Here is a 26602-nt window from a genome sequence, read left to right as displayed (position 1 = left end):
ATAGCTCCTTCAGCGGTTAGCTTATTTTGGTTCAATTATTAATATTATTTTTTGGTTCAATTCTAATGCCCCTGTCCCACTCTCTCCCTCCTCAGTTTATCCGTGTTGGTACATGAAGCCCCAGGTTAATTCATTCTGGGGTGGGAAGTTTTCAATTCAAGATAAGTTTTAAAAACTGTATGTGCTCAGTGGGAGAAAATATTTGGAAATCACATATCCAATAAGGGTTTAATATCCAGGATATTTAAAGAGATGTTACAACTCAACAATAAAAAGACAAATGACCTAACTAAAAAATGGGCAAAGACTTGAATAGACATTTGTTCAGAGAAGACATACAAATAGCAAAAAAACACATGAAGAAATGCTCAACATCACTAATGATTAGGGAAATGCAAATCAAAAGGACAATGAGATATCATTTCACACCTATCAGAATGGCCATTATTAAAAAAGACAGAGAACTACTAGTGTTGGAGAGGCTGTGGGAAAATAGGAACACTTATTCACTGTTGGTGGTAATGCAGAATGGTACAGCCACTGTGGAGGACTGTTTGGCAGTTCCTAAAGAAGTTGAATATAGAGTTGCCACGTGACCCTACAATACCACTACTGGATATATATCCAGAAGAACTGAGAGCAGTGACGTGAACAGACACCTGTATACAAATGTTCATTGCAGCATTATTCACTATTGCCAGAAGTTGGAAACAACCCAAATGTCTATCAACAGATGAATGGATAAACAAACTGGTCTGTTCACAGGATGAAATATTATGCAGCTGTTAAGGAGAAATGAAGTTGTAAAGCATATGACAACATGGATGAACCTGGAGGACATTATGTGGAGTGAAGCCAGCCAGACACAAAAGGACGAATACTGTATGGTTGCATTATTGTGAACTAAAGTGTAGCATATTATATGGTTCAAAAATTTTTGAGAAATATATGTTTTTATTCAACTGTGTTTTCTTTTTAGTTTTTAATTGTTTATGTTTTCAATTATTAAATGTACAAAATAAAGTTTAAAAGAAAAATTGTGTGTCAGATACTTTTACCACCAATGTTAAAGGTCTTTCATGCCTTGGTTGAAAAAAAATTCATAAAAATACAACAAAGCCTTAAGGTGTATTTGCTGTATCTTGAAAATAAACAAGCTGAGATATGTCTCCTTTTTTGTGTATATGTTGTTATGTGTAAATGACCATAGCCAGTGGCTATGTATAAGTGGCCATAGCCAGTATTGGAGTTGCTTCTACTGGCATGAGCTGAAATTTTAGGAATCTTTCCAATTGGTTGTTAAACAGCCATTATTAAAAATTAAATTACATAAAACTTAAATACATTCAAAACAAAAAGTTGGTTCTGCTTATATGAAATAATTAGATTAAGCAAATTCATAGGGATAGAGTAGATTAAAGGTTACCAGGGACTGAAGTGAGGGAAAAAGGGGAGTTTTTACTTAATGGATAAAGAATTCCTGTTTTAGGTGATGAAAATTGTAGTAATGTAAGGTGGTGATTATAGCAATAATATTGTAAAAGTAATTATTAGGACAGAAAGTAAATTTAAAAATGTTAAAATGACAAATTTTATGGTCTATGTTACCACACACACACAAAAACAAGATTAACTAATACTCAAACTTACCACCTCCTAATTATTTTATTGCATTTACTATGATCTGTGTTCTTAGCTTATTTACATTTTTGTACCTTTTGATTGAGATACAATAATTGTATGTTACAACGCATCTTTTCCCAGCTCCATGTTCAGTGACTTCATTTAATTAGGTTGAAATTAGCCATTATGGGGATATTTATACCACAGAAATCAGCAAACATGTTAAATCAGGGTTTGACTTACAGGTTTGATTGTCTAGACTTAAAAGTATAGAAAAAATGCTAAAAAGGCAAACTTAAAGAGTGTGCCATGTTTTAGGCATTGTGTTTTGAATAGCACCAAAATGTTTATAATATATTCTTCCAGCATTCATCTGATTTAACAGAGAGTACTTACATCATTGACATCATTGATATAAACAAAAATTTCAACCAATATGCATGTCCAAACCACACTTGGAGAGCCTGTTGCTAAGCATTTACCAATATTCTGCTAGTCATAGCACAGTTGAATTTAGTGATTTGGTAGGGAATAGTAATCTTATAAATTTATTATATTGTTTTTCAGTTTTAGGAAATATGACAATGTGGAGGCAGTCATTTTAAAAAAGATTGCGTTTTAAAAGTCATTAGCCAAAGAACATAATAATTACTTTTAAATACATAAAGTCTTTGATATATGTATATGGCAGATTAGAAATAGAATCATAGAATTTAGAGTTTGAAGAACCCTTACCATTAATCCAGACCAACATGCCTTACAGATAGAAATTACTTTTCTGGCATGTCAAGCATTCATCCAGCCTTTATTTAAATTCTTCTAGAGGCAGAGTTCATTACCTGATGATAGTGTTAGAGAGCTGTAGGAATAGAGTTCTTTTTTATATTGAGTTAAACTTTGTTTTCCTTTCATTTCTACCATTTGATGCTGGTTCTGGCTTCTGGAGAAACACAAGAAAAAATTTCTCTCTTCTGCAGAGTAACCAACAATTCATATTAAGATAACAGTGATGTTTCCATTTAGATTTATTTTGGCAACAAGTACATGTCTAGTTCCTTTAATTATGCATTGTGTGGTATATTTTCTAGACTCTGCGATTTGTGACTGTGTTGTCTTTCTAAACAGCCACATCACTATTCTTTGGCTCTTACTGACCTTGTGAATGAAGCAAAAGCTTTTCAATCATATTCGTGCAAATTATATGTGAGTTCTTGACTGTTTGACAGATCTTTGTATTTATTCTGTCTTACATCTTCTCTTGTTTTCATTACAGCATTCCAGATTGTTGTTTTGGGTATTTACTAAACCTGTAGCTTTGTGTCCACTGCAGATTTGATAAGCATCTAATGTTTATTGTCTACATCAAAATTATTGTTAAAAATGTTGAGTTGCAAAGGGCCATGAGGAAACAGTCCTTTAAATAACCCCTCTCTAAGTTCATTTCTACTCATTATCTTTACCCTTATTGTTTATCACTTCTGAGTCCATTTGCCAGTTCGATTAAGTGGCCCATATTTCACCATCTTATCCAAAAGTTCATCATGATATATTTTGTCAACTCTTTTGTTAATTGAGATCAAGATACACTATGTCTATGTCACCTCTTCCAGTGAAACAGTAGTAATTCTATAATTAAAAACTAGGCATTTTGGAAAAATCCTGGGTAAATGTTAACATAATCTTCTACAAATGTAAAGCTAGAGGGAAAATCCTTGAAGAATGGCTTGCTAGTTATTAACTAAGAATTAAATGAACACCCCCCAAAATTGGGGGGTGGGCAGTTGGAGGTGTTTCTAAACCAGAATGAAAATGTTAAAGGCATCAAGAGAGAAAAGCAACAGGAGGATCCCTAGGGATACTTGATGATAAGGGCATGGCCTGTAGTTGTGCTGAAAAGAAAATAGCCTTTACTGTGAGAGTAGAGCTTCTTTACTGTGGAAGTATCCTGGATTAGGTAAAATTTTAGGATTTTAAATAGAGTGAGCAGGATTTGTTAACCATTTTTTTCCTTCTTTTCTTTATCTCCCTTTGAAGTACATGTGGTAAAATGTTAACGATGAGTACATCTGCGTGTATGTGGGCCTCTCTTTGCAGGTATAACATTTTCCTTTATCTCTTTACCATGAACAAACTAATACCTATTAAAATCTAAGCAGCATTGTTTTGAAGATTAAAAGGATAAGTCAATTTTGCATGGCACATTCCTTGCATTCAGTAGATCGTAGATTAAGGTTTATTTAACTTTTGTTAAATTTCTTCCCCTTAAATTCCACTGACCAGTCATGGTGGAGGTAGGTCAGGAAGCTACTCTGTGAGTTGTACCATCACAGTTTCCTTGGTCTCTACCCTATTCAGGCCTGTTTTGTTGTTACTAGAAGCCAAGAAAATTTCTAGTAGATCACTTAGCTAAATAGGATGAATAGAATAATGGCTTTGCATTTCCAACTAACTTCTACTTTCCTGAAAAATCGTAGTTGAAAAGCTAAACCTTCTAGAAAGCATTCCTTGATAAGCTTCTCTCATTTTCTAGCCTATGAGTATAGTTTTTTAACTGCCTTCTCTCATTCAGATTACTCTTAAAATCATTATTTTTGTATATATTTATGTTGTCATCCTTGAATGTACTCTTCAGTGTAAACTCTAAGCTCTTAGAATATGGAAACTGTTTTATGAGTACTTGATAACTGGCTATCACTGTTATGGTAAGAATCCATTTTTAATTTTACCTAAGACAAAGCTACTTGTTAAAAAACATATACAGATGGGATCTCTTTTCACAAGACTTTCATGCTACTTTACTGGAATTGTAGTTGGTGCTGGGGTTTAAGATATATCTAGGGGATTTGAATCTCTGGACTGACAATATGATAGCCAGGCCCTGAGCCTCAACAGACTTCAACTCCTGCACTCTGATTTATTGAACTTACTCCACTCAGCTAACATGGAGTTGAAGAATGTCAACCACCACACCATGGAGCTGAGAGTGCCTACAACTGAAAGCAGGAGGATTGCATCCAGTATCCATGTAGAATCTAAGCCTCCTCTTGACATAGATGTGCAATGGACAGAACTAATCCAAGGTCCACAGAGAAAATGTGGCATTGGTGTGGGAAAAGTGGCCATGGTGGCTGCTGGGTACGGGGAATTGGAGGAAGAGATGAGATGTGGAGGCGTTTTCGGGACTTGGAGTTGTCCTGGGTGGTGCTTCAGGGACAATTACCGGACATTGTAGATCCTCCCAGGGCCCACTGGATGGAACGTGGGAGAGTATGGGCTGTGATGTGGACCATTGACCATGAGGTGCAGCGATGCCCAGAGATATACTTACCAAATGCAATGGGTGTGTTATGATGATGGGAGAGACAGTGTTGCCGTAGGGAGAGTGGTGGGGTGGGGGCGGTGGGGTTGAATGGGACCTCATATTTTTTGAATGTAATATTTTTTTAAAATGAATAAAAAAATTAAAATAAAATAAAACATATAAAGGACTTGGGAGGTAGAAGTAAAGATTTTGTGGAATATGAAGAAAGAGGACATCTGGATAAAATTAATTTCATAAGTTGTTTTGAAATTTGCTTTCTTCAGTGCTTACCTGATTGCGTTATTTTATAGCAGGTTTTATTTTCTCTTTTACCTTGAGTTTCTATGGAATGATTTATAGGATGAATTAGTAGACCCTCCCTCTACCTTGTCTTTAAAAACTCTTGGTTCAATAAATGGTGATTAGTTCTGATAATTAGATCTTCTCTCTTCTTGCAGGTTGAAGTGTTGCCATGCAGCAAGAAACAGAGAGATGCAGAGTTCGAGCTAGAAGGCCTGACATGGCACTTTATGTACCCAAAGCTCGAAGGGGTGCAGTGCTCCTCAAGTCAGGTGATGAAAAAAGCTGTTGTCCACCTAACTTCATGGTGAAAGAAGAACGAAAGGAAAGCTTTCTCTCCCAAAAGGAGATCTTTAGAGACAAACTGGAGACTCAAAGACTAAATATTAATCCTGATAGAAAGGAACAGAGTCATAAGGAAAGAAAGAAATCTTCGACAAAATTTAAAAAAGACTCATGCCTTCAAGAAAGAAATAAAGATAGGACTAACAAGGGAGCCACAGAATCCAAGGAAGTATTATCCCAAGGATATCAGCAAAGAGTCCCAAATCCTGGAATTATACCTAGTGTACCTTTACAAAGACATTTTAAACCAAAGAAGGTGGAGTGTTTGGAGGTTGAAAGCATAGATGTGACAGAACATGAAAGGTTCCTTTTGTCGCATTCTTGTTCAGAAGTTGATGAAGCTCAAGTTCTACACAAACCATTGCAAAATATCAAACTCTGTGAGTTCAGTAGGCACGAACTAAGTGGGGAAACATTTGAAGATAAGGATGTGAAAAGCAAAATTGAAACTGATTCCAAGGTTGTAGATGTAGTATCCCAGTTTCCTGGAAGTTTTAGTTCTGTACTGAAACCTGAGAATATGATTGCACCATTAAGATTAAGGTCTGATTCTGAATTTGTACAACAAGGCATGCAGACATCTAATGGAATGTTGAAGCTCAGCAATGGAGGCATCACTGCTGTTTCTGTTCATGAAAGTTCAGATGGTGTCATTGAGCAAACTTGCATAGACTTTGAAGCTGAGAATATAGGTGATGTAGCCAACAGTACAGATTTCATCTTGGATCAGAGAAGTACAGATTCCATTCCTGAGACTATGGATCACGTCTCTCATAAAATGCCTATAGTCAGCAAATTAGAGAGCACAAATGGCATTTTTGATCCAGTAGTGTTTACACAGTATGAGAAGAATGACAGCATTGTTGATGAGTCATGTGTAAAATGTGAACCTTCTGACATTGCTGTCCTTGCTCATGAAACATATACAAATAATGGATCTAAGAATGTAGATGGTGTTACCAAGAAGGCATGTATGATGAACCTTATAGATGTCTTATCTAATAATGTAACTATGGGCAGCCCTGGTGTAGTTGCAGTTAGAACAGCTAGTGAGGCCTGTAGTAAGAAAAGTAATTTCTCAAAACACACAGAAATGAGTGCAGACACAGCCCCTCTTCATGTAGCTGTAAGTGAGAATGACACTGAAAATTTTAGCAACCTGGCTGCCTTCTCAGATATTTATACTAAGAATATTTCATCGAGTTTCACAGTGTCTACAGAAAGATTGATAGAGCACTTGTCAGATTGTGATTCCTCCTTACCTATAAAAGTTGTCAATAGTGATTATAACACTTTTTTGGACTCTGAACTCAGTATGTTAAATGGGACAAAAGTACTATCAGATAGTGCTGTGGGCAAAGATCTGGATTGTACTGGTGATACCATAGAGGCATTGCGTGAACTAAGAACTGCTGAAGAGTTCAGTACAAAAGAGGAGGATGACTCAGAGAATGTAGAATTTGGTGTATCCTTTCCTGATAAAGGTTCAGTATCTATGGAAACATCCATGGAACCAAAAGCAATCAAAACTTCTGATGTGGAGGGAAGTGCTGCTACTGAGGAGAGCTGGGAAACTATGTTTAATGATGATGGTGACTGCCTGGATCCACGTTTTCTACAAGAGGTATGCTTAGATGAAATTGTTTGAGGCTTAGCAAATTTATGTATTTGGGGAAACTGGGATTTTGGCAGTAATCTTGATAGAAATTTGTGTGCATTCATGTTTACATACATTACATCCAATTCTAAGATTCTCACAATAAACTTATAGGAGTGTAGACTGAGAAAAGAATGTCTAATAAATCTTTAAAAAATAAAAGTTACAGAATTCAGCTATGTCTATAATAGTTAAGTCCCAAGAGATCTTAGTGAATAGACTAAAGATAAATTAAATGGATTCTGCCTGATTATCTCTTGAGGAAATACTGAGGGAAACTTGGAAAGGACTTCTCTGTTTTGACAATATGTATTTTGAATGGGCCCATTTTGGGGAAGAACAGTTATTATTATTATTCATATTTGTTTTATTTTTCCAGTAGATGTTAGAACATTGCTAGACACTATAGGGGAAAGGAGGTACAGAAAGGAGGGGTAAAATAAAAGAAGGCATGATTATTTTTTAAGGAGTTTGTACTTGAGGTGAATTGAAGGATAAATGATTGTTTAGTGTATATAGAAAATATAAGAATGCTGGCCATTTGGAGTTCATAAATACAAAATGTTGGCGGCATCTTAGAAATTATTTAGTTCAGCCTTTTCATTTCCTGAACTTAGACACTATACTCAACATTTAAATTTGTTAGTAGATGAAATTCTTTTAAATTCGTTATAAATAAGACTCATTGGTTTTTAATAGTAAAAGTCACTCCCCTTTTCATTCCTTATTGGACATAACTCTTGCCTGGAAGGGAATAAATGATTTCCCTATAAGATCCGCAATTTTAATAAATGAAGAAAATTGAAGCGCAGTGGTTACATCAATATGGGAGGCAGAATCAGGATTTCTATTTAGTTTTGTCTTAAAGTTTATGTTCTTTCTACCAGACCATTTCCTTGCCAATACAATTAAGGCTTTTATTTGATCAATTTCTAGGATCCTTTTAAGAACTAAATGATAAGTCTTTTGCTTTTGCTTCTAAGAATTAAACCAGGATAATAGAAAACATTATGTGAAAGAGCCACATGAAACTCAAGAGGACAGAGCACTGGACAGAGCTGACTTTCCAAAACCAAGCAACTCTACCTCATTCTTACAAGGTGTTTGCATTTGTGTTTCCCTGTACCACAGTTAGCATTTCCTGCTGTCACATCAGGAAACGCTATAACATTCCTTAGAAAGAAGTATAAAGCATAGGGTATCTATGAATGGACATACATGTACCCCTTGAAATTGAATGCAAAATTTTGTATGTCTGTACATTTTTTTCATAACTTTCATTGTATTCTCAAAGAATTGGTTCCCAAAGTGTGGTCCCTGTACCAGCAGCATACTTATCGCCTGGAGAACTTGTTATAAATGCAAATGCTTGGGCACAGCAGTTTGTATATTTACAAGTTTTTCAGTTGATTCTGATGCACATAAAGTTTGAGAACCACTGTTCAAAGGTAAGACACAGACTTAAAGTATGTATCAGAATGTGAGTGGGAAGACTACAGATGGCTGTCAGCCTGTAATTAGAAAAACTGCTTAGTGGAAGTTTAAGCCCCAAATTGGGTTAGAAAAACTTATAATATGGGAAGTTAGGTGAATATAGAGAAGATATTAAGTATGAAAGCATTGGGAGAAGACCTTAGTCTGAGAAAAGACTGTTCCAGGAGTTGGCAAAAGGACTTCTTGAAGATAAAGAGCACAGTTGTGTATAGAAGTACTGTTTTCTGCTTCTCACAAAAGAAGGGCATGGCACATGGAGCCTTTTACATATGGTAAAATCAGTAAATATTTGTTGAATGGATGTAGGTGACAGGGCAGAATTGAGGTACCCTGCCTTTTTTAGGTAGTCTCTAGGGGCTTTCAAAACACCATTGCTGCTGCAACTTGGATTCTCTGTGTTAGTGTGGGAATTTGGCTTTGGGGGAAGGGAGATTCAGGTGTACAGTTTTGTTTTCAGATCTTAACACTTTAGAATAGGTGCAAAAGAATTTAGGTTGCCACTTGGTATTTTGAAGAGCGTAAGAAGCTGGCATGAACTAAAGTTGGGACTGGCAAGAAAAACAGAATTATAAAGAGTATGTAGTGTTCTAAATTGAAGACAGCCAGAGCCTGGGTGTTTTGTTGAATATCTTTGGAGTACTTTGGAATGAATGGGGTCTGTGTTGAAATATGTGGACAGATGAGAGCAGGAAAGAGGGGGATAGATTGAGAATGCAGTTATGATAGTCTCCAAACTATGATGGTCTCTTGTACTTGGGTTCTACAAGATGTAGTAATAATAATAATATTAGTAATAATAATAATATTGAAAGATGTCAGAAATCCAAAAACATTAGTCCTCTAGCAATTGTTGGCTCTCAATTATGATTTTTATTGTTCCAAACATATTTATAAAACGTGAAACCAGAGTGTCTGCCTATCTTGGAAACTTACCAGCCTTCTGGGGTTTTTTTTTGTTTTTTTGTTTTTTTTGAGGTACCAGGGCTGAGGATTGAACTCAGGACCTTTATGTGGAAAGCCAGCGCTCAATCACTGAGCCGCATTGGCTCTTTAACCTAAGATTTTTTTTGCTGTTTTCCCTTTTTGCTTGTTTCCTTGTTGATGGAGGTAGACTCTGCCTCTAATAGCCAGGAAGGTATGTGGTAGAGCGGGGTGTGGCACCTCTAACACATGTAATAACTACCTGTTGAACCTTTAAAACTGCCCCAGGAGAGTAGAGAATATAAGTAGATCATACTGAGCTCTAGAACTGCAGTCCTTAAATATCACTCTCAAACTCCTATATAGCCAGGATATGATTCTAAGAAACATAAGTTGATAATTGATAAAGGAAGGGATGTTGACTTTGACAACCCCCTCACCTTGAGGCGAGAACACAGGAATTATTGTTACATAGAAAACACTTCCATAGCTCCTGCTGCCTCCTGTGCAGATCAGCAGACCTGTTGGTAGGAATTAGTGGGATGCCAGAAGATAATATTGATATCGATAGATGCTGGCATCTGACCTCTTCATTGCCCTTTTCTGGCCATGATTTGAGTTATTAGATAGGGATAAATTGTTAGGTATGTGTATACTGCATTTTAAGAATTTGGAAAGTCCTTTTGTTACAGAAGGCTACTCACAATGTATAATCACGGAAAAGGGAAGAGTAAAGGAACACCACATTTCCATTTATTTCCTTCCCTATGTGTTCTACCTCACATTCACATGCTCTGTCTCCCTATAATCTTTTCCAAAATTCCATCCATTTTAAAGTGGAAAACAGAGATAGAAGGGAAAAATTTCATAATCCAGTCACTGAAGGAAAATTATATGAGGTTCAAAGAGAGGAAAGTCCTTCATATCCCATCTTCTAGAGGCAGAGTTGACAGTTGGTACCCCATCGCTGTTCAGTTAAATAGCAAATATTATAACACTTGGAGTTTGATAAACTATAAATAATCAACAGCTGGCCATGTTTTAGTTATTTCTATCAGTTACTATGTTAAAGGTATAGTAATGGCTGCTTTCTTCTCTCCTCTAAAGCTGCTTGTATTTTAGTTGTTGAGACAAGATGTAAACATGTGACTAGATAGTTATATGACAATCTAAGGGTAATTAGTATAAAACAACCATATAAGGGATATTATGAAGCTGTATTTGCCTGATGGGTACTATAGACATTGGCTTCAAATGAGAATTAGATCACTGAGGGCTAAACTAGTTGATAGTGTTTCATATAGGTGAGGCCATAGAAGTTAAATAAGAGATTATAATCCCCACCTCTACTATATTGTTCTATGTTCCTAAAAAGTTATCTTTGCTAATTTTTAATCATACCGGTCTCTCATTTTCACAGTATCTTTTATTAGTTACAGCACATTCTTGATGGATTTTTAGTTCATATTTTTATTAAAAATGTCTGAATTAAAATGTTATTGACTGCCTAACTGGGGATTTATGATTCATCTTCCAGCTGCTGTGTCTTCTAATGCAGTCACTAGGGATATCCAGTGGAAATTGTTTGAATTATATACTCTGTTTATTGTCCAGTCCCTTAGTGGATGATAATTAGATCTCTGGTTCACCCAGAAAGAAGAAACTTTAAGTAGATTTCTAAGATTAACATTCATAGGTTTGTCTTTTTTTAAACCAAGTGATTCCTAAAACTGAAAATCTCCCTGCTGAGCTCTGTTAGATTTGTTCCTTAATGTTTTTTTCCTCCCAATCAGCACACAGGCCAATAACATTTTAATTTTGGGTCCCTTTTCATCTAAAGAAATAATGGGTCAGGGCCTTTATTGTCAGTACAAGGAAGGCTTTTATTTAAGGATTCTTCTCTGAAGCTTCAAATATTGCTGGTATGCCTTGTTCTGTCCCTGGCAGTGCTATTGTTTCATTAAACTTCACAGGATGTGGTATGGGGGTTGGGGCAGATTGGTGTGGAGGTAGTGATATGACTCCTAATGTTTATGCCATTTTATTTGTTCTCTATTTAGTGATAGTAGCAAGGAAGGGAAAGGTTAAGGTTGGCAAAGAAAACTAGAGTGCAGTCCCCTCCTATCCAGAAAAAAATACAACAGAAACAATAATCCCAAATTAAAGATTAATTTGGGCTAAGAAAATTTGGTTACAGATGCAAATGTACCTTTGGGAGAATTAGATCTCATGCGCACCTGATTTTAATTAATCATTTGTATAAGAAAATACTTGAAGGCATGCTGGGTACTCTGCTACTGGGATTTGGGAAGTAGTGGTAGGAGGGAAGGAGTGACCCTGCTATAGGTGGCTGCTGAAATAGATAGCAGTCTAAATATATGTAAATTTATACTTCTTTTTTGTTGTGGTAAATTTGAGGTTGGGGTGTCTAGGAAGTGTAGGCTTATAGTTAGGACTCGTTTTAGACAGAGGGAATTTAAGTGGTAATCATCAATCATATACAGCTCTTTTGCATAGATTGCCAAAGACTGAGATTTTTAAGGGAGAGCCAAAGGGATGGCTAGACCTAATGTATACCAGCCTTAAAATACCAAGATGAAAATTTTAATACTTCAATTGATGGGTCATACTGTTATAATGCCAACCTAGGTCAAAATTGACTCACTTCTTAAACCAATAGGTCTGAGTCTTCAGTTTGAAGGTCAGAAGTACATTTTTTCTGTTGCTAATAGGGACCAGACCGACAAGGCCTGATATTCTCTAAAGTAGACAACAAAGAGAACTTTTGGAATAGGAAAACAGACCTGGTTGTGATGGAGGATTTTAGTTAGCTAAAGATAGCAAAAGGAAAAGGTGGGTCAGGGACTAGAGAAATCAAGCAAGAAGTGGAATGGCAGTAAATGCCTGTTTTGTGTCCTTTGCAATCTTTCTTAGATCTCATGAAGAGCTTTTGTCACTGATTGTCATTGCAGTATGTGAGTTAAGCTTTCAGTGCTAGTTTGGGAAGAGTCAAACCTCTAGTATTCCTTTGCTCAACTTGGTTTTACTATTCCAGGCTGGTCTGGTCTTATCTTTCTACTGCAATGATCTCTCGATTCAGTCCTTTCAGCCATGCTGGGAGGAAGAAGAAATATGGATAGGTCCCCCTCTCTTCCTCTTAACTGTAAATTTAATCTACTGCCATGTTTTCACTATTCAGTGAATCTTTCCAGCATCTTCTCAGAATGCCAAGTCAGCCTGCCATATTAACCTTTCTATACTGTCTGAATAAGAACAAGCCCACCTGTTCAGGAGATTCACTTGGTCTCTTCCAGTGCGCTCATTTGCTATACATTGCCATTCGTGGGAGAGAACTAGAGCTCTCTAATTTTTCCTCTCTTGTAGGGTCATTAAACAATAATCTGAACCAAAATGGGGATACTGTACTGCCAATACATGTCTCATTATTACAGCTTTCCATTTCTTATTTCCTTCACTCTTCTTCTTTTCTTTTTCCTTGCTCACTTTCCTCTTCTCTTTTGCCCATACTTTAGTCCATTCTTATGGGTATGGCTTTTTTTGCACTGATCAGAGTTGTAGAAATGCTATTGATACCTATTCTAGAGAAATCTCTAGAGGTCCTTGTTTGCATGTCTTATCTTCAGTTTCTTCATAAGTTTGTTGGAGGCATAACCTTGGATAAGTTAGATAATTTTATCTGTGAATAGGAGCTACTGTTGGTGACCTTATTCACCATTATATTTAATATTTAGAATTTATTACAGTGGAAAAATCCAAATTATTCTGTTATGAAAAATGACATGCCAGAAGTAGTGTAGAGGAGGGTTGAACCTATGTACATTACACACTACAGCATCATTACTTTTTTAGGGAGTTCCTTTTATGGATTGGATGGTTTTGAACTTAGGTCATGAGAAATAATAATTTTTTAAGAATGGTGTTATTTCCCTATCTTCCAAAGAGGGGAAGTTAAATGGGTAAAATATTTTATCCACAGCTATTGATTTATTCACATTACCATAGACCAACATGAAAAATTGTTGGCTGTTCTCAATTTTCTGTGATATTGGGATACCTTAAATAGAATCAAATCCAGATAATCTAAAAACCACCTTTTTTGTTTATGTTTTAAGCCTATTCACTAACCAAATCTTTTAATTTATCAAGGTTTATATAATCATAAAAATTTAAATTGATTTTCTTCAGTAGAAAATGAGTTAATAAGCAGGTCTGTAGCCACAAGGTGCTAATGGAAGAGAAAAACAAAAATCAAGGGCTTGAATAAACTAACCTACATAATTGAGTATTGACTGTATGGGTTAATTCTTTGTAAATAGACAGTGATTCTTGAAGCAACTGCACTGATGTTATACCATCAACTTTTGCTCAAGTCTCTGTTGTCCTTGTCCTTATAATCTCCTGATGTCTCCCATATTTAAATTTTTTTAAGCTGTAACTATAGTTTTAAAGTGGTTAATTGTGTTTAATTGAAAGTACCCACAAAAATGTTCCTGTTCCTTCCCCCGTGATCTAAGCTGATATTAATGTTATAGGTCTCCTAGACCTTTGTGTCCCGGCCCGCGGGACGCTAACGAGGGCTCGAGCACCTGTCAGGGAGGAATGTTACAGGACAAGAGACATGAAGAATGACAGCAAGACAGTGTTCTGATCAAGCTGCAAAATTTTATTGAAGATGCAGGATATATATACTCTTGGGGAAGGGGGAGTGGCTGATAGGGACGGTTGGCGGTAGGGGATTGGTGCTAGCTGTTGCTGGGGGAAGTAGCAGAGGTAAGGATGGGCGATGATCACTGATTGGTGCTAGCTGTTGCTGGGGGAAGTGGCAGAGGTAAGATAACTGCAGAAAGGGCGCGAACCTCCTTCCGTGAAGAAGGCTGATGATAGTTTAGACCGTTATTGCATCAGCTCTGGCAGCCATTTTGTGTTCCCTGGTATTGCTGAAGGCAAGCGCTGTCCTGAATGTCCCCAACACCTTTCAACTATAATGGCTGGGAACTAGAACTTTATCCTGCCCTAGAGATGGAAGTGCATGAGTTTTTAAAAATTAAAACTGGGGGAAGCGGACTTGGCCCAGTGGATAGGGTGTCTGTCTACCACATGGGAAGTCCGCGCTTCAAACCCTGGGCTTCCTTGACCCGTGTGGAACTGGCCCAAAGGAGTGTCATGCCACGCAGCGGTGTCCCCCATATAGGGGCGCCCTATGTGCAAGGAGTGCACCCCGTAAGGAGAGCCGCCCAGCGTGAAAGAAAGTGCAGCCTGCCCAGGAATGGCGCCGCACACACGGAGAGCTGACGCAGCAAGATGACGCAACAACAAAGAGACACAGATTCCCGTGCCGCTGACAACAACAGAAACAGACAAGAACACACAGCAGGGAAGCAGACTTAGCCCAGCCGTTAGGGTGTCCGTCTACCATATGGGAGGTCCACGGTTTAAACCCCGGGCCTCCTTGACCCCTGCAGAGCTGGCTCATGCGCAGTGCTGATGTGCACAATGAGTGCCCTGCCATGTAGGGTTGTCCCCCACGTAGGGGAGCCCCATGCGCAAGGAGTGTGCCCTGTAAGGAGAGCTGTCCAGTGCGAAAGAAAATGCAGCCTGCGTAAGAATGGTGCCACACACACGGAGAGCTGACACAACAAGATGATGCAACAAAAAGAAACACAGATTCATGTGCCGCTGACAACAACAGAAGCGGATGAAGAAGATGCAACAAATAGACACAGAGAACAGACAACTGGGGTGGGGGGGGGGAGGAAAGGGGAGAGAAATAAATAAAAAAAATAAAAGTCTATTTTCACATATTGGAGCAAGATGACTGCCAACATCTGTGAGGGTTCAGGCTTCCTGGGTTCCTCCCTTCCAGGGTCATGCTTCTCGCTCCTCTGTGTGCTTACTTCCTAGGGTTCCAGCTTAAGGCTTCAGCATCAAACTCCAACATCAAAAAGTCTTAACTCTGTCCTTTGCCATGTATTTTATCTGTGAGTCCCCACCCACCAAAGGGTGGGAACTCAACACCCTACTGGCACAAGAGGTTTACATAATTACTTAATCAAATAAACCTATGAATCCAATGTAATCTAATATGCCCAGAGGAAAAGATCAGTTTACAAACATAATCCAATATTTCTTTTTGGAATTCATCAGTAATATCAAACTGCTACATACATATTAAAAGAACTCTTTTATACTTAGACATCATTAAATTTTTTTAATTGAAGTTGTGGGTTTACAGATCATGGATGAAATACAGGACTCCCATATACTACCTTATCAATAACAGCTAGCCTTGGTATGGAACATTTGTTAGAATTGAAGAAACACTTTTTTATAGTTGTACTATTGACTATAATCTGGTTTAATTTAGGGTTCTCTGTATAGAGCCATGGATTTCTTTTTAAAATTTTTTGTCTGTTACCATATAAATAACCTTAAATTTCCCCTTTCAACCATATTCAGATATATATTTAAGTGCTGTTATGCTCACAATATTGTGTTGTCATCACCAACATGCATTACCAAGTCATTACCATCACTCCCAATAGGAACCCTGTACAATTTAAGCCTTAACTTCCCGTTCCTTATCCCTACCCCATTCCCTAGTAACCTGTACTCTAGATTCTGACTCAGTGAGTTTGCCTATTCTATTTATTTCAAATCAGTGGAATCATACAATATTTGTCCTTTTGTGTCTGACTTATTGCACTCAAGATAGTGTCTTCAGGGTTCATCTACATTGTTGCATGTATCAGGACTTCATTCCTTTTTATGGCTGAATAATATTTGATTGTATGTGGATACCACGTTCTGTTTAGCCATTCATTGGTTGATGGATACTTGGATGGCTTCCATCTTTTGGCAATTATGAATACTGCCACTATGAATATTGGTGTGTAAATATCTGTTTGAGTCCCTGCTTTCAATTCTTTTGGGTATAATTATACTATTAGAGGATTGCCAGTTAATATGGTAATTCTATACTTAGCTTTCTGAGGAACCGTCAAACTATCTTTCACAGCAGCTGCACCATTGTACATCAACACCAGCAGTGAATGAGTGTTCCTGTTTCTCTGCATTCTCTCCACCCCTTGTTATTTTCCATTAAAAAAAAAAAAAAGCTATTCTAATGAATGTGAAATGATATCTTATTGTGGTTTTGATTTGCATTTTCCTAATGGCTAATAATGTTGAGCATCATTTCACATGCTTTCTGGTCATTGTTTATCTTCTTTGGAGAGATATCTATTCCAGTCTTTTGCCCATTTCTTAATTGGGTTGTTTGTCTTTTTGTTGTTAAGTTGAAGGATATCTTTTTATATTCTGGGTATTAGATCTTCATTGGATATGTGGTTTCCAAATATTTTCTCCTATTTTGTGTTTTACTTTCATGATTAAGTCCTTCGAAGTGCAAAAGCTTTTAATTTTGATGAGGTCCCATTTACCTGTTTTTTCCTTTGTTGCTTGTTCTTTGGGTATCATGTCTAAGAAGCCATTGCCTAACACAAGGTCCTGAACATATTTCCCTATGTTTTCTTTTAGGGGTATGATGCTTTTTGCTGTTGTATTTAGGTCTTTTCTCCATTTGAGTTGATTTTATATATTCTGTAGGGGTCCAGTTTTCTCAGCACCATTTGTTAAAGAGACTTGTTCTTTCCCAACTGAGTGGTCTCTACCCCCTTGTCAAAAATCAGTTGGCCATAAATGTGAGGATTGATTTCTGAGCTCTCTAATTCAGTTCTATTGGTTTGTATGGATGTTCTTGTGCCAGGACCATGCTGTTTTGAGTAATGTGACTTTGTTACAAGTTTTAAGATAGGAAAGTGTGAGTCTTCCAACATCATTCTTCTTTTTCAAGATAGCTTTGGCTATTTTGGGCCCTTTACCTTTCCATATAAATTTAATGGCTTTTCCATTTCTGTGCAAATACAGTTGTTGGGATTTTGATTGGCATTACATTGAATCTATAAATTGTTTTAGGTAGGATTGGAATCTTAATGATATTTAGTCTTCTAATTCGTAAATGCAGAATGTCCTTCCATTTATTTAGGTCCTTTATTTCTTTTACCAATGTTTTACAGTTTTCTGTATACACATCTTTTGCATCCTTGGTTAGAATTATTCCTAGATAATTGATTTTTTAATTTGCAATTATAAATGGATTTTTTTTTCTTGGTTTCTTCTTCTGATTATTCATTGCTTACATGTATAAGCAATCATTTTTGGTGTTGATCTTTTACCCCTCCACTTCCCTGTATTTATTACCTTTGTTGTGGGTTTTTTGAGATTTTCTGTATATACCATCATGCCATCAGGAAATAAAGTTTTTACTTCTTTCTTTCCAATTTGAGTGTCTTCTATTTCTTTTTCTTGCCTATTTGCTTTGGCATTGTTGAATAAAACTGGTGACAGTGGGCATCCTTACCTTGTTCGTGATCTTAGAGGGAAAGCTTTTAGTCTATCACTGATACGTAGGATGTTAGCTGTAGGCTTTTCATATATGCCCTTTATCATATATGAGGAAGTTTCCTTCTATTCCTAGTATTCCAAGAAGGGATGCTGAATTTTGTCAAATGCCTTTTCAGTTAATATGATCATGTGTGTGTGTTTCCCCTTTATTTTGTTAATGTGGTGTATTACATTAATTGATTTTCTCATATTGAACCGCTCTTGCATACCAGCGGTAAATCCCACTTGGCTGATGGTATATAGTTCTTTCAATATTGCTGTTGAATTGGGTTTGCTGGTATTTTATTGAGGATTTTTGCACCTATATTCTTAAGAGGTATTGGTTTGTAGTTTTCTTTTCTTGTGGTATCTTTATCCGGCTTTGGTATGAGGGTGATGTTGGTCTCATAGAATGAATTAGGAAGTGTTTTCTCCTTTTTTTGCAATTGGAGAAGGTACATTTATTATTTCTATATTTTTTAATTTATTGAGAATTATTTTGTGACCTGATATATGTTTTATTGTGGGGAATGACCCATGTGCACTTGAGAAAGATGTATATTCTCTTATTGTTGAATGAAGTGTTCAGTATATGTCTTTTAAGTGTAGTTGGTTTAGAATATCGTTCAGTCTTTTATTTCCTTATTGGTCTTCTGACTAGATGTTCAATGGATTATTAAAAGTGGTATATTAAAGTCTCCTATTAATGTAGAACTGTCACTTTCTCCCTTCAAGTCTGTGCATATTCACATCTTTTTCTAAGCTTAGGGAGTTTTCTGTCATTATTTCTTTGAAATACTTCAAGTCAAGTATTTGCTTCATATATTTTGGCCTTTGCTTTTAGGTGCATATATATTTATAATTGTTACGTCTTCCTGTTGAATTGACCCTTTTATCAGTATATAATGACTGTCTCTGTCCCTCATAACTGTTTTTGATTTAAAGTCTATTTTATCTGATAGTAGTATAGTTACCACAGCTCTCTTTTGGTACGTATTTTTCACTCTCATGGTATACTACTTGCATGGTATATATTTTTCACCATTCTTTCACTTTCATCCTACTTGTATCTTTGAGTTTAAAGTGGGTCTCTTGCAGACAGCATATAATTGGGTCATGCTTTTTTATCTGTTCTGCCAATGTCTGCCTTTTGACTGAAGAGTTTAATCATTTACATTTAAACTCACTACTGATAATGCATGACTTTCTTCTGCCATTTTGCTATTTAGCCCTTGTAAGTTTTATTCAGCTTTTGTCCCTCAATTCTTCCGTTAATGCCTACTTTTATGTTTATTTGCTTTCTTGTGTGTACCATGTTCAGTGCTTTTCTTTTTTATCTGAATATACTTTCAATCTATTTTTCTTGTGGTTACCATGGGATTAAAATTTAGCATCCTAAATATGTAACAATTGTATTTGGTTTGATCCCAACTTCAGTAGTATACACACATGCCTTTCTTGCACCCCTCTGTCCCCCACGTTTTTCCCCTACTTGTTACCATTTGTATCTTTGTACATTGCATATCCAAAACTTTAGATTTGTACTTTTTATCCATTTGCATTAAAATGCACCTGTAGGAAGTAAGAAGTGGATCTACACACACCAAACAATACAATGCAATAATAATGGCAGTTATAATTACACAAATAGTCCCATTTAACAGAGGTTTTTATTTCTTTATGCCACTTTGAGCCACTGTCTAGTGTACTTTCCTTTCAGTTTGAAGAACTCCCTTAGCATTGCTTGTAGGGCAGGCCTAGTGGTGATGAACCCCCTCAGCTTTTGTTTATTTGAATACGACTTAATTTCCCTCTCAATTTTGAAAGACTGTCTCACCAGATATAAAATTCTTGGTTTTCTTTCAGCCCTGTATTTCAACCCTCTGCTTTCTTGCCTCCATGGTTTCTGATGATAAATTGGTACTAAGTGTAATTGAGACTGCCTTGTATGTAACAATGTTGCTTTTCTCTTGCAGCTCTCAGAATTCTTCCCTTGTCCCTTGCATTAGTTAATGTGCTTAGTATATGATAGGGTGTATTTTTCTTCATGTTTATCTCGTTTGGTGTTTTCTGGGCTTCTTAGATATGTATATTCACATATATTACTAAGTTTGAGAAGTTTTCTGTCATTATTTCTTTGAATATTCCTTCTGTCTCTTTCTGTCTTCTCCTTCTGGAAGAAGACCCATATGTGTACTTTGGTACACTTGATAGTGTCTGGGAGGTTTCTTAGGCTATTTTTGCTTTTTTGTATTTCTTTTTCCTTTCTGTTCCTCAGCCTGGCACATTTCAAGTGTCTCGTTTTTTAATACACTGATTCTCCTGCCAGCTGCATTCTGCTCCTGAAACCCTCCTGGAAATTTTTCATTTCAGTTATTGTGGTCTTCAACTCCAGTAGCTCTGTTTGGTTTCTTTTTAAATTTTTTCTTTACTATGACTCTTACATGGTGCTTTCATTGTTTTCCTGATAACCTTTATTTCTTTCTCTCTGTTTTCTTTCAGCTCCTTGAGCATTTTTTAAATCATTTTTTAAAAGGCTTTTTTAGGTATGTCCACATTCTCATCTTCTTCTTTGGTGTTTTTTGAATTTTCTGCCTCTTCCTTTGCATGGGCCTTCATTTCCTGCTCTTTGACTTGTATTCCTTTTTGGCACACTGTACATTTTAATATTTTAAAAGTTAACTCTGGGATTATTTCCTGAGATGACTGTTTCTTAATTTTGCAACCAGCTGGTGATAAGACAGAATTTTCTTGAGCTTTATCCCTCCTATCAGGAAAGTCTGCCCAGGGCAATGCAGTGTGCAGTGTCCTCCCTCTCTTTCTGTGCCTAATATCTTGTCCTGGGCTTATACTTGTTAGTTGTTTTGGAGTTTCCATGTTTACAGGATTTTTTTTTTTAATACAATTTAGCAAGACTTTTTAAAAATCAATTTTTTTGAAATATACTCATAAACCATGCACTCCATCTATAGTATACTATCAGTGGCATTTGGTATAATCACAATATTTAGAGGATTTTGAATGGCCCCTCCTTTTCCCAGGAGACAGAACTCCCTCTCCCAGGTGTTTAAAGTAGATAAATCTCTGCGCCATGCTGTCAGCCTTGAGGGTGTTTTAACCTCCTTTCCTCGTCTAAAGCTGCTTTAGCCCGCAGGGCAGGTTCTGGGAGGAGGGGTGATGTTTCCTCCCTCAGTGTTTCCCAGCTGAGGCAAGGCCAGGTACCCACAGATAGGACTCAGACTGACTTTAAAGTACTTTGGGGAGGGGGTCAGGAATAGCACCAAGAGCTTCTTCCATGGCTCCCCAAAGCCAGGGTTTCTTGGCCTGCCCAGCAAATGCAGCCCAACCACCTGTCTCCCACAGCTTGAGAACATGCAGTATCTCCACATCTCCTCAACCCACTGTTGTTCAGGTTGTTCAGGGCAGGTTGAAACAATGGCCGCCCTCAGAACCAAGCCCCCAAATATCTGAAGTCACTAATAAAAGCCATATCAGTGATTGGGTGTGCCCACCTCTGGTCTTGGGGAAGAGTATTTTTAAGTCCCTTTTTGTCACCTGCAAGCTGGGCAGGGGCTGGAACCATGAGTGGCCTGCCACAAGAGTGGTGGTTGGGCACCGGTAGCCACCACATGGAGAGAATAATTTGTTGTTCTTTACTGTAATTCACCAGACTGTTCCTCCCTGCTCTTCTCTAGATACTGTACAGTGTTCTGCTGGCCTCCAGAGTTTCAAAATAGTTGTTTCAGATAGATACTGCCTGTTTAATAGTTGTTCTGGTATAAGGACTGAATCCTGTAGCTCCTTAATCTGCCATCTTCCCACAATCCTGTCTTCCATACATTTTTGCCATATATAATTTTTTATATACGTAAAAAGGAAAATATAGGTGAAATAAATTGCTTAAGGTTTTCCTAAAACTTCTTTGTGTTCATAGTCCAACTCTTCCTAGTAACTTCTTGACTTATTCATTGATACTGATGCTTTTCCATACAGTATACCATCCCTGTGGCATCAAGATATTTGATGATGCAGCATTTCTTAAAAGAATACATAAAAACTAAAACTCATTTTTGGATTTTTAAGCTAGCTGTTCTCTCAAGTAGAGCCATTCTACTTCCGATTTACTAGTCATGTTTGATTCACCATCTCTCCCACCCTCTCTTTACAATTGTTTGGATTCCTTAAGGTTAAAAGTATGCTCCGCTGTTACTTTGACATTTTCCTTTATGCTGCTGATACCCTCTCTGCTGAACTTAGTACTGGTGCTTTTTGATGCTCATGCATGTGCAGGCAAGCCATTATAATATAATATGCATGATTGTAAGGTGCACCTCAATTTCAGAGAGATTGAGATGAAAAAAAAGATACATTTAAGAATTGATGAAAAATTGTATGTATCCAGCTGCTAAGTCTTATGACATGGTAGTAGCGGGAAGGAAGAGACCACCAAATAGGAGTCAGTAGGGAAGGAGAAAGAGGTAAAGATTGAAGCTAGGTCTTAAAGGAGAGGAAGATTAAGAGCAGAAAAGGCATCCTAGGCTATGAGACCATCTTGTGAAAAATACAGAGCACTTTCGAGATTTAGGTCCTAAATTCACTATAAGAATTTCAGATAATCAGTTTATAAATTTTGTTATTGTTGTTTTACTTTCATAATTTATTCTGATGGCTTTCATGAAAATTCATTGTGTGACCAGGGAAGCTGACATTTGTTGGTAAAGGAAAAGAAAAAAGTGTCTTTTTTTTTTCTTTTAAATTTCATAATGCCATCCAGAATCATTTAAAAAATATACATTGGATAAATCAAATCCTTACTGATAAGAACTCTATATATAACCAGTCTTGTTAAACATGCATTTGGACAAAGTATTTAACTTGACATGGATGTTTTATACATTCACGAGTATACATTGAATGCCTAGTTTGTGCAAGATATGTGTGCCTTGGAGGAATGTAGGGATATATGTGACATATCCCTTATAGTTAAATTATAGAATCAGAATGTTGATGAGGAAAGGGAAACATCCTTTCCAGCCTTAATTTCCTAAGTTCCCACACTCAGGATTTCCTGAGTAACACACTCAGCTGTCCAGTGTACACTGTACTCCTTCAGGTCTGTGTGCCTTTGCATACTTTCTACCTATGGTACCTTTCTGTGCCTGTTCTGTGTATTCTTTATGCACTGAAGAAGAATAAGCAAAGTTCTTTCTCTAACCACTGGTGGCACTTTTTTTCATTCTTACAGCCTTTTTTACATGTTACAGATTTTTCATGTTCTTTTTCTAATATATGTTAAGCTTACATTAAGTGTTTGTTGGATGTATGGTTAGATGGCTAGGATGAGGTTTGAGGAAGAAGAGGATTAATTGTAATATAAGGTATTGTATAATGAGTTCTGCAAAAGTAGTACAAATAAGGTGAGTGCTATAGAAGAACAGAGAAGAGTCAGATTATGCATGCTTTGAAGTAATGAGGGAATGATTCATAGAGTAGGTAGTATTTGAGCATGTTCTTGGAATATGGTGTGATAGTTTGGGATGTGCAGACTAACAGGTGTATATTACTTACAGAAGAATTAATATGACCAAAGCAACAGACAGGAAGGAGCAAAATGTGTTGAGGTGTATGAGTATTACTTATTATTTGGAATGGAATGTAGCATATTTTAAGGGGTAATTTGAGAGAAAGCCAGAAAGGTTGTATATTAGTTTCCTGTTGCTACTATAAAAAAAAAATTACTACAACTTGGTGACTTAAAACAACACACAAATTTAAATGGGTCTCACTGGATTAAAGTCAGGGTGTCAGCCAGGCCATGTTTCTTTCTGGATGCTGGAGGGGAGAACCTGTTTTCTTGCCTTTTTCGCCTTCTAGAGGTTGCCTGTATTTCTTGGCTCATGGTCTGTTCCATCTTCAAATTCAGCAATGGCCGATGGAGTCTTTCTCATTGCATTACTCTGACATTGACTCTTCTCTCTCTTCCATTTTTAAGGGGTTTGTGATTACTTTGGGCCCACCTGAATAGGATAATCTTCTTATTTAAGATTTTTGATCAAGGGAGTGACATGATCAAAGCAGTGTTTTTGGAAGTTTATATTCTTTATATGCCATCTAGAATATAGGTTTGGAAAGAAGTTAGCAACCCTGACCTGTCTTTTCAACTTTGCCACTGGTAATTCTTTTTCTTTCTTCCCTCCTTTCCCTACCTCTTCTTTCCTCTCATATTTCCATAAATCCTTAATCAGAGAGAATTAATTGGCCTGAGCATTATTGCAGCCAGTTTCTGATTCTATTCATTGTAAGGCTATTTCATTGTGTCATGGAAGGAGTACTAGATTAACAGGAGACCTGGGTTATGATTCAGATTTTATCAATAATCTGATTTGTAACTTTAGAAATATCCTGTAATATCTCTGTTCCCAATTTCTCCATCTGTGTTATGGTGATGATAATAACAGCTTTTCTCATATGCTCATCTGACAGGAATATAAAGACAAAGCCTTATTCTAAAATAATGCAGCTTATTTTTATTTTGTCGGTAGGGAGTAACTGGCTTATTACTTTAGGCCTTTTCTTTTTCCTTTTATATCTTGAAGAGCCAAGGATTAAATAAACAAACAAGCAAAAAATAAAACCTTCAGTGATCCATGCCTCATTGACCTTCTCTGCTCCCTACCCTGACTTTTTTTCTCTGCAAATAGATATTAGGACAATCAAGTCACAGTGAGTCAGGTAATATTTTATAAACTTGTTTTCAAGACCGGATTCCTAGGCTATAAAAATCTTAAAAACCTCATTTAGGGGAAGATAATTTTAATTTAGTTAAATGGTTTTGTAGAAGCTGGTTATGTATATGAAAGAGTACTCAGGTTTCACTTATGCTTTATAAATAGCAGGGTAGATCACTAGTAAAAACCCTAAATGTTTGTGGTTCATAACTTAAAATTATTTGTTCTGCGTTGTTTGCAAACTTTCTCTTCATCTGTAGTAGATCAGAATGAATCAAATTCCAAACCTCATTCCTTTATTGTCGTTTTATCAACATTTTTTTTCCCACCAAAAAGAGAAAAATATGTGAATCTTAACAACATAAAGGTTTCACATTGACTGACTGTATAACAAGTATTTCTCCTGTACATGTGACTCTGAAGGTAAATGTTTGAATCACCTGCAATAGAAATATAATGCAAGCCACAAATATGAATCACATGTATAATTAAAAAGTTTCTATTAGTCACATTTAAAAAGTAAACAGAAACAGATGAAATTAATTATAATATATATTTACCCAATATATCCAAAATATTATCATTCAAAATGTAGTAAACAACAGAAGAAATTATTAAGCTATATTACTTCTTTGCTTTTGTACTAAGTCTTTGAAATCCAGTGTATTTTATACTTAAGCACATCGCAATTCTGTTTCATGTACTCAATATTAGACCACTTGTGGCTGCTGCCTACTGACCTGCAAAAGTATTTATATAATCAAATGCATTAGGTCTTAGAGCTTTTCTTAAAGCTTTTCATACTGCCAGGTCTAACCCGCTATGACAGTGGCCTGCCTTACCACCCTGCCCCCCTTCAAAAACTTGTTCTAGTCCTTGCTTTCAGCTTCCATGCGGTCTGGTCTTTGCCATTTCCCCCTTCTGTGCTACATATTTCTCCCTCCTTCACTCCTTCAAGATCCCTTTGCATGTTTTGATGGGATTCTCAGAAGAGAAAGCACCATTAAGAGTATGGCCTTCTACCTACCACCCTGCTTTCACCAAAAAAAGCCCAAACATGCTACCAGTAGAAATCATCAGGGGAAGCGGACTGGGTGTCCGCCCAGCACATGGGAGGTCCGTGGTTCAAACCCCGGGCCTCCTTGATCCGTGTGGAGCTGGCCTACGTGCAGTACTGATGCACGTAAGGAGTGCTGTGCCTCGCAGGGGTGTCCCCCGTGTAGGGGAGACCCATGCGCAAGGAGTGCACCCCATAAGGAGAGCCACCCAGCGCGAAAGAAAGTGCAGCCTGCCCAAGAATGATGCTGCACACAAGGAGAGCTAACACAACAAGATAATGCAACACAAAGAAACACAGATTCCCAGTGCCGCTGATGAGGATAGAAGCGGTCACAGAAGAACACACAGCAAATGGACGCAGAGAGCAGACAACTGGGGGGTGGGGGGAGAAATAAATAAATCTTTAAAAAAATAAAACAAAAAGGAAAAATCATCAGCTGATCCCATCAATATCAGGACCTAAGGACCTTTTCTCAGAAAAGGTTAGGAATCTCTGATATGAGGAGTTAAGATGTTGCAAGAAAAATTGGTCAGAGGTATGTAACTTGTAGACTTTATGGAATAAGAATTACATATTTTGCTATTATTAACACTTTGTATTCAATCAGTCCCAAAAGTCAAGATGCTTTAGTTATCTCAGAAATGGGATATAAGTATCCAAGTTCAGTTTTGCTCACCAGGTTAGAGCAAGGGACCACAATCAATTTTTTT

The 26602-nt window shown here is 37.0% G+C and overlaps 1 protein-coding gene across 6 annotated transcripts in view; it reads left to right on the top strand.

The window, feature by feature from the left end:
- R3HCC1L (R3H domain and coiled-coil containing 1 like) overlaps positions 1-26602 on the top strand; it is a 129149-nt gene that overhangs the window by 67097 nt on the left and 35450 nt on the right. For all 6 annotated transcript variants that reach the window (XM_012524598.3, XM_058298642.1, XM_071215727.1 and 3 more), the window contains one exon: positions 5383-7193. In XM_012524598.3, coding sequence (XP_012380052.1) covers positions 5397-7193 — 1797 coding nt within the window. In that variant the 5' untranslated portion in view covers positions 5383-5396. The remainder of the gene's footprint in view (positions 1-5382; positions 7194-26602) is intronic.

The sequence above is a fragment of the Dasypus novemcinctus genome, chromosome 6 (genome assembly GCF_030445035.2).
Source record: "Dasypus novemcinctus isolate mDasNov1 chromosome 6, mDasNov1.1.hap2, whole genome shotgun sequence".
Classification (NCBI taxonomy): Eukaryota; Metazoa; Chordata; class Mammalia; order Cingulata; family Dasypodidae; genus Dasypus; species Dasypus novemcinctus.
The sequence above is the reverse complement of the archived record's forward strand: the minus strand, read 5'-3'. Positions and strand labels throughout refer to the sequence as shown.